This window comes from Lutra lutra, chromosome 9 (genome assembly GCF_902655055.1).
Source record: "Lutra lutra chromosome 9, mLutLut1.2, whole genome shotgun sequence".
Lineage (NCBI taxonomy): Eukaryota > Metazoa > Chordata > Mammalia > Carnivora > Mustelidae > Lutra > Lutra lutra.
The window spans coordinates 140335091-140348964 of NC_062286.1; the positions used below are offsets into that span (position 1 = coordinate 140335091).

Here is a 13874-nt window from a genome sequence, read left to right on the forward strand (position 1 = left end):
CGGTTAAAAACCACTGCTGCAGACGGATCACAAAACCCATTGTCCTCGGCTGGTTTTTTTTTTTTTTTTTTAAAGATTTTATTTATTTATTTGACAGACAGAGATTACAAGCAGGCAGAGAGACAGTCAGAGAGAGGAGGAAGCAGGCTCCCTGCTGAGCAGAGAGCCCGATGTGGGGCTCGATCCCAGGACCCTGGGATCATGACCTGAGCTGAAGGCAGAGGCTTTAACCCACTGAGCCACCCAGGCGCCCCCCTCGGCTGGTTTTGAGATAAACTTTTCCTAGAGTGGGCCTGAGCCATCTTCATTATGTCCCTATTCCGTGGGCCTGGGTTTCACTTTATGAAGGCACGTTGAATTCCGTACACGGCTAAGCTCTAAAATCCTTGAAATGTTTCGAACCAGCCCTATGCACTGAGTTTGGAGAAAATATCTGAGAGGAGAAAGTGATCAAAATGCATTCCTTTCATCTCAGGAACAGAAATGTAGAGACGCCGTGATTACAGGTGGTTTCTGAAGTAAAAGCTTTACCTAATTACACATACATAAAAGGTACGATTTCTAACTAGTGTATGAAGAGGCTGAATAAGTCCCTGGAATAAAGGTGGCTCCTGCCTTTGTTCACTGGTCGCTTGGCGGTGCTTTCCTTTTGTGAGTCCATGGTGGCACCTCGGGAGCTAACCTCCCCTCCCTGTTCTCACCCAGGTGCCCCCTGGAATGTAATCTGAGTGTCAGGAAGACACAGGAGGGTTTGGAGAGGGGTCTCTGCAGTGCCCTACTCCCCCGGTGCCTTTACTCTCCCTCTCTGACAGGAGGTAATGACTTCTCCACATCTTCTCTCATTAGAATTAATAGAGAAGTATTAATTCTTTCCCGAAAGCTATTAGTTAAGTCTTAGTGCTCCGAAATTGCTGAAACAGAATAATTCCTTCTTCATTCTAGGGTGTAAATCTTGAGAAAAGATGAGAGGATGTTGCGGGTATATCAGTCATGTCCTAGGGAAGAGGCTCGCGTAGACAATTCTCATTTAGCAACAAGAAAATTCTGGAATAACAATACATGAAGTAGATGGGCGAGGTGCAGCCTTGGCATTTATAATGTTCCAAATGGCATTTCTTTTATGATCTTCTTTTTTCCTTATGTGATTCTTTAATCCTATTTTTGCTGTGTGCCTTAAAGTCACACTCCTGTCTGGACATGATAAAACTTATAACTGAAAGGAAGGTTTTTGTTTTTTTTTTTTTAAAGATTTTATTTATTTATTCATGAGAGACAGAGAGACAGAGGGAGAAGCAGCCCCACTGCTGAGCAGGAAGCCTGATGTGGGACCCGATCCCAGGACCCCAGGATCATGGCCTGAGCCAAACGTAGACGCTTAACTGTGAGCCACCCAGACGCCCTGTGAAAGCAAGATTTTAAACCACCCTTTGCACTAAACACAATTTAGGTGAAGAATTTCCAAGTGGGAAGGATTCTTGTCCTGACTGATTGCCTTTCATCAAATATATGGACAAGAGGGCGCCTGGGTGGCTCAGTTGGTTAGGTGTCCCAGCTATTGATTTCAGCTCAGGTCATGGCCACAGGGTCATCGTGTTGAGCCCTACGTTGGGTTCTGTGCTGGGCGTGGAGTCTGCTTAAGGTTCATCCCTCCCTCTCCCTCTGCCCCTCTACCCTCCAAAAAAAAAAAAAGATAATAGATGGAAACCGCAAGGAAATGCAGTTTCTGAAGTAAAAGATGTGTTTGTGATTACTTAGAGGCAAACTCTCACCAGACTGCATTAGGGTGGCACAGAGACACTGAGACTCTCCCCGATGAAAGTGTCCTTGTGGTCCTCCCTCCTATGCCCCTCGTCCGTGGAACTCGGGTCTCAGGCTACCGCCTGCTGGCTCATGATCACCTTCTGATTAGGATTGACGTCCCCCAGGCTCTCCCTGAGAAGAAGTCCTGTCTTCCATCACCCTTCCACAGAGTCCTTACCAGTGAAGCTTGTAGTATGATTGAGGAAGCGGATGAATTTACTTGCAAAAATATTTTAGTACAATGTCTGGCATGAAACAGAGCCTAAAAATTTTTGGCTGAATAAGAACATGAATGAATGCCCAAGACTTGGTGAAGAGAGAAGCAGCCTGCACAGGGGCAGCATCCACACATTCTCACAGTGTGCCGGCTTCTGCTGTCCTCCACAGGTCTAGGTGGGGTCAGGGCCCCATTTTCACCATCTCATGGCTCCTTCCACTTTTCCCTTCAGGGTGTTTACCACGTTTGCTTGGTGCATTTTCTGCGTCCTACTGTGGTGGCTGCATCTCTCCCCCATTAGACGGTAATTTGCATGAGGGTGTCTGCCTTGACTGCCATTGAATGCATTGCCTGTGGTCGGCATGGTTCTGGACACGAGTATTGGCCGGACTCCGTGCTCGGTAAATCTGGGCTCACTGGATAGTTAGGCTTACAGATATGGGTTTGTGTATGGGCCCAACAAATAGGGACTCAGAAAAATGGGTTCAGTGAACGTCTGAATAAGTGAGCAAACATCTGCCAATATAGTGGCCGAACTTGAAAAGTTGCGCCCGGCCTTTCTTAAGTCACTGCATACTTTTCTCACCAACACACTGTGCGTCCTTCCCTGATGGCGATGCTCCTAAACAGTTTAATCTCAGATCAGTTCAGAGTCGAGGAGATCACACCTGTGTTTTTGTTTATGCTCGTACCTTGCTTAGAAGCCCAACACAGTGGACTCATTTTACCCCTTCCTCATATACAATTCAGAGTCTGGTCTCCAGATTAATGGAGTTTTTGGTGTATTGGGGCAACCGAAGGAGATGTATCCATTTACTTGCATTATCATTGATAATGATATTTGAGTAATATGTTTATTGGCATTTCCATAAAGCCCAGGGATTGAGACAGTGGGAGGAGGCTTGGCTCTGAAGAGGTCGACAGTTCTGTGAGTTTCATCAGCCTGCTTCACTCCATTTTCTCTCTAATTATTTTACAGTTTCTGGTAGCCTTTTCAAGATGGCTAAATTTAAATTTGCTACAACATTTTAAGCAGTCTCTTCCTCTCAACGTGGCTTGGCAATTATTTCTGAGGGAAATGATTAAAAGCACAGCCTCTCATCAGGGGGAGAACAGAACGGCACACGGAGCTCAGATGACAGGTGCTTTCTTAAGAAGATTCACGTAATTGTGTGAGAGCGGTTAAATTTCTGAAGACTGTGTGAAGATGGCAGAGTCCGTCATTTCTGAACATGTAGGAAGTGATTCATGGAGTGATGCTGTGCCCCAAAGAGGACCACATTCTGTGCTTTACCCTTCGGCCAGGGCACCACTTACTTTTTGAAAAGGGCCATTCATTTAAAAGTGAGTTAGCATCCTTCTTCAATAATCCAAATTAGTTTAACACACTTCAGTGACATTATTTGGGCATTTTTCACAATTATTAAAGATAACTCACTTTTCTCTGTAGACTGTAGGTCAAAAGCAAATTAAATCAATGGATTTTCTCCCTTCACGCTCTCTGAGTCAGAAAGTATTGGTCAAATGTGCACATGGCCTTTCCGTTAAGCTTCAAAACCCAAACAGCCTGCTGAGAAGACATTTGGCCAATCTGATTATTTTCTCTGTACTAATTGGTTTTCCGTCTTCACTGAATTGAATGAATTGCCTGGTTGTTTGGTCACCGTGGGGACCCGGCTTAATCCACTTAGAGTGAGGTGCCTGTGCTCCGTGAGCAGGCGGCTGGAGAAGCGTTTATCGTCATTATTATCTTTTGGTGGTTTTTCATGGGGGCTTGAAAATATAGCTGGAATCCACGTGTTTTCTCCATTTCAACGTCCACTGCCTTTGCTAACTGTCTCATCTGGCCCCTGGACCGCCCTGGGAAGCCCTGGTGGCTGGGCGGCAGGCGAGTATGCATCTTGAGAAGATGGGGACCCCCCCTCTGGAAACTGGTTTCTTCACAGTGACTGCGGGATAAGTCTAAGCCCCTTTCCACAGCTGCCTGCACCCGACAACGTCTGGGTCCCTGCTGGCTGCCTCACCTTCATTCGCCTCCCGTCGCTCCTGCTCCCTGCCCCCTCCACGATGGCCTCCCCCTGCCCCCCCCCCCCAGGCTCCTTCCCACCTCAGGGTCTCTGCATTTGTTCCTCTGTCACCTGGAATGGCCATCCTGGGCTGGTTCTTTCTCACCTGGAAGTTTCATTCCAGATGCTGGTTTTTCAGAGACACCTTCCTCGGTCATGGGCAGCAGTGACCCACCTACCACTCCTGTCCTGTGCCCCCCACTGACTGCAGCTCTCTGTGAGAGCCTTGCTTACGGTGATGGGGATGTGCTCCCCTCCCTGTTCACCATCAGTCTCCTACTGAGCCCCCTCTGCGATTGCCCCCCCGTGTGCTCATCTCCTTCACCCCTGGCACAACTGGAAATGATATGATCAGTTGACCGGCCTTTGTCTGTCTTTCCCACTGAAGCAGAGGCTCTCGAGGGCCGGGACTCCTCCACCCTGTTCTCCAGTGCTTTGGGGCTGAGCAGCATGGTGCCTGCTTCACCAAACAGGCCCAAGACATGTTTGATGAGCAGATGAATGGAATACCAAGAGTCGGGTTCTGTGTCGATGCGCAGGTGCTCAAGTGAAAATTGTATTAAAGGAAAAATAACTACTTCCTTGCCCAAACTGTTGCACTTTCCTATAGATTTTCAGACTTGATTTGTTCAGGATTAATGCATTTGCTAATCTGGTAACCTACCCCTCGAGATATAGGTAGTAGATTGTACTTTCTAGGCAGAAGATTGGAGGACCCCTCACGCATAAGCCATCCAGTCCTTGTGGAAGTCCCAGAGAATTATTTCAGGGCTTCCCAATGAAACGTGGCAAGCAGGTAGCCCCCCGCAGGGTGGCCCCAGTGGACCAAGTGCCCGTGTAAAGAGCTCCCAGTCTGTTGGGCAGTGCCTGTTTGCTAGATGTGGGTGGAAATTTGAGACTGCTGGATGGATACCTCAGGGCAGGCTTTACTCTGAAAGGTAAAGGTGAAAACAAATGAGAACAAAAGGAACTTGGAAGACAGACCATGTAGGGAGAGGCAAACTTCAGCCAGAACAACAGTGGCGACAAAACATTATTAATATTGCCAGAGACAGAATGGAAGATACTAGAGCCATGAGGTAACGACAGGGTGCTCTAAGGAAGGAAATAATAGTAGGCTCTTAGAAATTAAAAAACCCAATAGCAGAAATAGGAAATTAAGAGTTGGAATAGAAAATTCCAGAAGTAAAATAAAAAGACAAGTAGGATATAGGAGAGAAAAGACAAGAAAAAGAGGATTAGACAGGGAAGCCCAGTAACTTACCAAGAGCCGTTCTAGAAAGAGAGGAAGGAGAAAACAGGAGAATAAATATCAAAGAAACAGCACCATGTTTTCCCAAAACCGAAGGACATGATTCAGTTTGAAAGGGCACACTGAATGCCCAGACAATGAATGAAAATAGACGCAGGACCATGGAGACACTGAACAAAGAAGAGTCTAGGAGTTTCCAGAGAGACAAAACACAAAAAGGTTTTGCCCAAAGGTTCATGAATCATAAATCATGTTGGCTCCAGACTTCTTAACAACTAGAACTCAACAGAGTGGTGTCTTTGGTTCTGAAAGCAAATGAATTCTAATTCAGAATGTTATACCCCAACAAGTGGCAGACTGAAGTCTGAACAATTGTATTTCATGCACCCTTTCTCACGAAGCCATGGGAAGCTTTGCATTAGGAAAGCAAGGAAACAAGTGGGGGGCTCCAGGAGCCAAGTAGGTGAGGAGAATCGCCACAGTGGGGGGAAGGGGATCTGGGGGCGCAGCCACACAGTGGGCCCAGGGAGCAGTGGGCCTCTGGAGGCAGGTCAGAGAATTTGAAGAGATCTTTCTAATGAAAAGAGATCTTTTCATTTCTAAGGAAATGAAAGAAAACCTCAGACGATTGCGAAAGAGGTGGGAGGATGGTTTTAGTAGTAGACCTATGGGCAACCAAGCAAAATTTAAAAACAAGGTAGCTGTTAACTTGAGGAGAAACAGTGTTGGCCAGAAAGACCGTGTAGTCATGCCCCATTACGTGGCTCAGCAGTGAGAGACATGGTCCTGAGCATGTAAACACTGAATATTCTCCTAAACGAAATTATGACCTCATAGTTACGTAACTGTGAAAGGAGATGGAGTGGGCAGCGTGCATACGTGGCAGGTGGTGGTGGGGGAATGAAGGTTCTGGATCCAGGAGAGCTGGAGAAAGAGATGAACGCTTGTCTTCCCTCGTGGGAAGCCATAGACTCTCCTCCAAACTGAAAAAAAGTAATCAAGAAGTACTGCTGTAGCATATTATTAAAGTGAAGTAGGTAAATATCAAAAGAATCCAAAGTGGGTAAAGGTGAGTGGGTGGGCAAGCATTGTTATTTTTCTTAATAAGTAGAAAGATTGGACTTTTTGAAAGTCTGTGCATATGTAACTTTAATCAAAAGGAAAGCAAATTTGAAAGGGGATCTAGTGCTTTTCTCTGGTGGCACAGCCGTTCTAGAATATTTTCTGATCTCATCTCATGATGTCATCCGTCCTCTCTGCAATTCCGTGGTCCTTCTGACCCGTATCCCAGGCCACTGTGACAAAAGGAGAGTGTGTGCGGGGGAGGCAGGAGGGGAAGCAGCTGCTCCCTTTAGAGGATGCTGCTGTGTGGCAGATGCTGTCAAGGTCTCCTCTTCGGCGCTCTCTCCCCACCCAGGTCACAGTAACCGCCACCAAACAACAGCAACACCAAAACCCGCCTGGCTTCCTGCTGCCCCGTGCTCCAGTGGAGACAAAATCCCATTTCCATGGAGGCGGAAATTTCCACCCTCCATCCTGGTTGCATGACCAGAGAATTCCTGCCAACCTGAAATGAACCTAACCTGGCCTAAACGTGGCCAGGAAGATGGTGCTGATGAAAAACATCCATGTGACCTTTTTTTTTTTTTTTTAAATGCACGTGATTTAGGGATTTTTTTGCCTTGGGAATTGGTTTTACCATTTCTTAGCCAAAGTGGAAACGTTTCATTAGGCTGTGTGAAGTGGTTCAAAGTAAGCTGTGTTCCCGCGCACATTGTGGGGGACTCGGGTAAATGAGCCCCAAGTTGCGGAGGAAGCCAGAGTCCTAGGGAACCCCTGTTTGCTGATGTTACCAGTTTCGGTGTGTGTAAGTGTGTCTCCCCATTTTAGGTCTGAATCTGCAAGAGGAGCCATCTCGTGCCTCTTCAGAATCGCCTGTTGGTTGTGGGCACAGAGAGGAGGAGGAGGAGGATGGCTCCAGACAAATGTCAGGAAGCTTCTCTCCCAGCACAAGTTCACGGGCTGGCAGTGGAATACACCATGGAACCATGAAGGTGGGGACCACGGTTCTGAGCTCTCTGCCCACGGGCTGTCTAGATTAATGGGTCTCGCTTGCTGTCGTTGGTGTCCTGGGAGGCAGAGCTCCCCCCACCACTCGGCACACAAACCCCAGTAGGTACACAAACACCTGCAGACATGGTGCGCGCAAGAATGGGATGATCACTTCAAATCCCAAGTACGCTTTTAATTAGTCCCTGAGTAGGACAGAGATGCTGTCATGTGCCGACATCCCTGTGCTGTGGCTTTACCGCCAGGCGGGATTGGGGGTGGAGGGGTTGGGTGTGGGTTGAAAAGCACAAAAATGCTAATCCAGGCCACGCTTCGAAGCTGCTTCTCTGGAAAAACTTAAGTTTGAGGTAACATTTACCGCACGAGCAGTGGTAATCTAGCATCAGATGCTTGGAACTAGGGGGATAATTGAGCGATTGGGTTTTTCATAGCGCCGGATAAAAACACCTACTAATCTCAGTGACTGATCTTGCGTCAACAAGGAGTTCTTCTTGAGTTAATGCATCGGTTAGTCGCTCATGGGAACGACGGAGGGCACCCTGTTGAAGTTCACGCTCGGTAAAGAATCATTAAGAACTCAAGACCTAGTTTCATTGAGAACCATGTTTCTGACCACAAGGTTTTTGTTTGTTTGCTTGTTTGTTTTGTACCAATTAACCTTTCTTCCCCCATTTATTTTCCTTTGCACTTTTTCTGCAGGCGATTTCTCCAGCTACCGGTGGGCACGGTGACTGCTGCCCTCAGAACACTGCTGCTGGGTCAGGACTGTCAGAACACTCGGAGTCCTGTGTCGCACCGGCTAATAATGACAGCCTCCTGTCTCGAGGCAGAGGTCTCGGCCCAGGCTTGCTGGAGCCCCAGCCGCTGCCCTCCGAGGAGCAAGTCTCAGTGGATCTGAAACCATATGTTTTCTCAGATGCTCAAGAACCTTCTTCCCCTGAGTCCAAAGGAACCTTTCCCCTCAAGGATGTTGCTCCCTCTGTGGGTGCCATTTGTGTTCTGGAGGAGAGAGCAGGTCACACAACCCTGGGAATTCACAGTGCAGGGCCACAAGACCACAGAGCTGCAGGGGAGGCCCTGACACGAAGCTCCCCAGACAGAAAAGCTAGAGCGGAGGGCATGTCGCCACCAGTCCTGCCAGGGAGACCTTCATCTGGGCAAAGAATTTCAGGTTTGGTTTTGCTGGGGTCAGCTGGAAAAACTCATCTTGAAATACCAGCTTTAGGACCAGGCTTGGCTAGTTCATACCAAGAGGAAGGGGAACACAAGATGTTTTTTCCTACTGGGGGACACTACAGGAGTGGGGAGATGATAGTCCCCTGCCCTCCCTTAGGAAATGACAGTGGGAAATGTCGAGGCTCTGGATTAACTGCTCTAAAGGACCATGTGGTTACTTCTAACCCAGGGCAGCCCAGAGAAGCCCCTGAAGTCCCTTCAAAGACTGTCAAGAGGAGGGGTCTGGAAGGACTGAGAAAGCAGACTCGAGTGGAGGTCAGTGACACCAGCAGTGACGATGAGGACCGGTTAGTGATAGAGATGTGAAGCTTCTGAGCCTGTGGTCGGAGACCAAATGCTATCAGGCTGGCAGGACAGCTGAACACTCTTTCACCAAGCACCTACCTACGAGGAAAGCCATCTGGGGATCTTTGCGAGGCATCCCCAGCCAACTCCAGGCTGCATTCCCCCGGTCCCCTTGCAATATACCAGGTACCAGGAAGGGCAAAGGGAGCAATGGAGCCCAGTCTAGGAATGCTTGGTGCACAACAATTGCACTCGCCTCCCAGCCACGTCCTCTGCATCGTTCCCCACGGCCGCGTCCATAAGGTGGCGTTAACCAGGACAGCCGGTCTGCATGTTTATGTGCAAGTGAACCTGTAGAGTCGAGTCAACCGACTTCCTCCGTCAGTGAGCTGAGGGTTTGCTTCAAAGGTGGTAAGCACACGTGGATAATTGGGGTAGCTTGCAGAGGAAATGGGTATGAATGGGGCATCAAGATACATCTGTTCATTCTGGAAACAAAATCCAGATTCATTAAGAACTGCAGCTTGGTTAGAATAACTTGCGTCCTTAGTGGAAGTTGTAAATATACTCCAAAATGCCTATGATCTAGTAAAATGCTGATTATCTTAAATGTTCCCGCCAGTGGTCAATGCTTACGTGTGGTCCAGCGACACAGGCATGCACTGCTCTTGGACCCGGTGCTTTTTCTGTTGAGACCTCTGAAACCCTTGGTTTTCTTAGCTCTTGCAAAGGAACGCTGTGTTAAAAGTTAATAGAACAGTCTCTGTAATGAGTCATTTTTTGAGGGGGAAAAATTCAGTTATTTTTCTCTGATTCTTTCTGTCATATTGTGCTCTGAGCAATTTCAATTAGAGGGTTACATTTTAGCAATCTCTACAGCTTAAACTGATGGGGCTCATCGTGACAGAGCCTTTTAGGTTTCCTCCAGAAGCTTCAAGGATACAAAACTAATTGGAGTTTTGACGCTGTTTTACATCTCAGTAATTTTATTTTGGGGGCTTGGTGTTACTTTGCTGTCAAATTAAATCAGCCTCTGTATTGTGCAAGTCAGAACAGTACAGATAAAATTCCCCCGTATTCCAAGCCAGTGCGCCCCTGTGCAGAAGAAAATAGCTGATCGACGTCAGCCAACTCAGTGAGCGAAGAGTTCTGCTCCTTCTCCTTAAATGGGAGAGGAAAAACTTAAAGAGATTTACACTGTTGCATTTCAAAAAAAATTTTATACTTGCTTTTGGTATGATTTTGTACAATTTGAAATTTATAGCCAAGCTCTTTTGGCTTAGCTTTTGATGTGATGATGTTTATATGACATCTTGAACCTTCAGGAGCAGCAGCAATGCACAGTATCTCACACACGTGAACACACTTAACGTGTCCTTGCCTGGGGTTAAGGATGAGCAAGTTTCAAGTATTGTCAACGTGAGTTTTCTGATTTTGGAGTTATTCATAGGAAACTTCAATACAAGACCAGCTTCCCCTGGTGACTTAGCATATATGAGATGCACTCATAAATATTCAAGTGATTTCAAGCCCAGCCAAGTAAAACATAAGAAGGGAGGTAAAAGGTTGCTAGGTATTCACTTTGTGTACATTCTTTTCTTTGTGTACTTCTTAAACCAAACAAAAGTGATGTGGTGATTATCTACCTTTGAATGTTCCATGCTCCTGTAATGAGAGAGGAGGTCTAGGAAAGTGGCTGAGTCTTGGAGGGAGAGTAAAAAGCCTGCCTGTGTCCTTACTGAGCTGGGAAATCATGGGTAGGACACATGCCCTCTGCACCTCAGTTTCCCCAGCTGAGAATCAGAGTTGGACCAGATGAGCTGGATGTGTCTCCAGGCTCCAGTCCTTGTCAGATGAACTCCCTCTTGTTTACCTACAGAGGTTTGGGGGCTCTGAGGTTACCTTCATGGGGAGGGCCCCCCACAAGACATTTCAGGGGGGACCATGGAGAACTGAAGCATGAACATCTTCAGCCAAGTATTGCCATGAAGAACATGAGCTCAGAGAAGCTCCATATGATTTCTTTTTCCTTAGAGTTCCAGATTTTGGGGGAAAAGTCATCCAGTTTATACATTTGGCTCATAATTCAAAAATTGAAAGCAAACCCAGAACACTACCCTGTGAGGGGAAGACAGCATGTCTATGGGCTGAATTGACTACTTTGCCATGGTTAGGGGAAGAAAACTATCTTCCAGATATTTTTTTCCTGGTGGCTGCTAAGCTGTCAGTGGGATTGCTGATCTATATCAGTAAGTCACAGTTCCAAATAGCACTGACCTTCAGATGGTGGTGGAATTTCTGTCCTTCTAAGAGCCACCATTGCTGGCTGCCACATCCCAGCCTGGATCCAATATGGTAGAACATTGATTCCATCTCTCTGACTCCTTGTATGTGTGTCTTATCAGGGCGAGCAGGTTGCCAAGCCATCCCGTCAGCTGGTCATTTGCAACAGGTGGCAGTGTTTACAAGGGTGCCTCACTCTATATCAGCATGAATTGTGAAAAGCTATATTCCAATGGATTAAAAAAAAAAACAACGAAGTATTTTGAGTGACTCTAGGGAAATTGGCTATTGGAAATCATCCTAAGGTATAATTTTTTTTTAAAAGAATCCTTTTATAAAGCAACAAATACTCTCTGATTTTATAAATCTTAATTTTCCTGTGGGGCTTCTTAAAGAGAAATGCAGTCCCAGGGCTACATTTATCAGCAATCTACAACCCAGTTTGTGTTACTGAAAATAAAATTTAAATATTACTAATTGATAATTGCTGCCGTTTTTACTCTTCAGGTGTCCACTGTGTAGTGGCGAAGGGAAAACAAATTGATTTCAGAACAAGGCAAACCGGAGTGCACAGATCACAGACTCCCCTTCTCCCGAGGGCTGCTAATGTCATTGTACCTTCAGGTGAGGGTCTTAGGCGGTTGGTGCTCAGCCTCTTCCACTCCAGGGATTCTGGTGTAGACTAAAGTCAAGTGCACTTTGCATTCTTTGCTGTTCTCTCAGGGCAAGGTATACAGGTGCCATGACTTGTTACGTTATACTCAAGGCTCACCACCCGGTTTATCTCTTCAGCTGTACCTACACCTGGCCAGACACCCCTTGTCAGAGATGCATGGAGGGAAGGGGTTTTACCTCCTCCCTTGGCAGACTGTACTCTTAAGTGACCTTTGAAATCACATGGTGTTTAACAGACAACCTGGATCCTCTTTGTTGTAAGGCATGATGGAGGACAGCGCGTCCCTTCTGTTACGTATGACCTTGGAGACTGGATGAAATGATTATCCCTTTGATTCACAATGCAAGAGAACCTGTGGTTCATTTGCCAAGAGATTAAAAAAAGATGGGTGGGGTGCCTCTGGATTCTAATCCAACCCTGCCAGTAGCATGATGGGTAACTGCGGGCAGGTTACACTTTCTCCTCCTAAAATCCCTCTTCTAAGGCTCATATGGGAAGAGTAGCCTTTCGAGAATGCATTGTGACCACAGTTCTTGGCATGAAAGATGAACGAGTTGCAGCCTTATGCCAAAAAGTATTTCCTTGCATTTACATTCATTACTTAGAATGATCACATTATTCATTTTTTCCCCAGCATAGAAATTTGCATTTTGCACAAAATTTGCCTGGTGCAGCAGATTTTTATAGTTATGGAAACTGTCATCATTATTGGAATGTGCTGCTGTTCAACTCCCCAGACATAATTTAATATGGCGAGGAGAAAATGGTCTGCCCGGCTCCATGGCGATCGGATTTCTACAACTGCAGCAAACAGATTTGTGTATTTTTCCTCGCTTCAGTTGTGATTCCCAGAGTTCTCTTTGGCTTTTGAAACACTACGTTTCTTGATATTTAAGCACAATTACGTTGTCTTTATCTTTCAGAACTCAGTAAATATAGGTTGCAGGGCCCAGAAAATCTTGTGTGCTAGATTTGCACCTATACAGTTCTCTTTTCATGGCTTTTGTATTTATGTGGGCACGTAATGTCATTCGATGTGAAGAAGTCTAGGAACATTTGACCATATTGCTTCACCATTGGAAGAAAAGGAGCCAGGAAAAATAGCCCATCTCTGTCACTTGGAGCCCTAGAGGATGACTCAGCATCTCCTATATGCAGTCAACTGTTCAGAACTTCCTCTCTTGATTGTTCATAATCAGGAAAGCTATTGGCCTCTTGGATGTTTGTTGAAATTTATCTCCTTCTTGATATGGTTAAATTATTTTGTTTTGATAAAAATAAAATTGAAAAGAAAAATGTGTTATGTGATTTGTTAACATTTTAGCCCAAACTATCATAGGCAGTAGCCTGTATGAATATGATATCTGATTACTCCCAAGCAGCTAACCAGACATCCTGTCCACCATATTGGTATCCCATTCCACTCAACAAAAAGCTTGGGTAATGGCAAATTACCACATTTTCTTGTGCTGTTTCCGTTTCCCCCATGTCTCACTTGTCATCGTCTGCCATATTTTAGACTTCTTAACTTAAAAATGTGTTTTTAAATTCTTAAATGTAGCGAAGTTTTGAAGCCACATGAGGGCACTATCCACAGTGCAATAATCCAAAACTTTCCCCTTAGAATTGAGGTCTCTTTGATATTTAATATTATTCATCAACAGAAAAAAATTCTTAATTCCAAACAGCACCTCCTTATGAAGATAGTCCATGTATTCTTCACAAGAATAAGTAGAGTTCTTTTACATACCGATACAATGCTAGTCTTGTACATCTATACCTCTTAAAGGCCCTTTAAGTCAATGGAGACACAATGCATCGAGAGAAAAAGTACGAATGGAAACATGGAAGGCACAGATATACTTATTGATGGCTCTGAGACTTTTTTTGCTAACTCGTCAAACTCTAATAGGAATAAATTAACCCATTATTTCCAAACTTCAATCATTTAGGAATCATCTTAGTGCTTTTTGCCATATGTGTCCACAT

The 13874-nt window shown here is 45.7% G+C and overlaps 1 protein-coding gene across 4 annotated transcripts in view; it reads left to right on the forward strand.

The window, feature by feature from the left end:
- The window catches only part of ZNF831 (zinc finger protein 831), a 95455-nt gene extending 82274 nt beyond the window's left edge, over positions 1-13181 (forward strand). Inside the window, exons 5-7 of one of the 4 annotated variants that reach the window (XR_007130191.1) lie at positions 7226-7389; positions 8105-9337; positions 11717-13181. Coding sequence is in view for 2 of the 4 variants with exons in the window: in XM_047746172.1 (XP_047602128.1) it covers positions 7226-7389; positions 8105-8947 (1007 nt within the window). In the remaining 2 variants the exon portion in view is untranslated. Of the gene's footprint in view, positions 1-7225; positions 7390-8104 lie in introns of all 4 variants that reach the window. The other 3 variants (XR_007130192.1, XM_047746172.1, XM_047746175.1) reach the window with 3 other exon arrangements.
- The last annotated feature ends 693 nt before the right edge of the window (positions 13182-13874 follow it).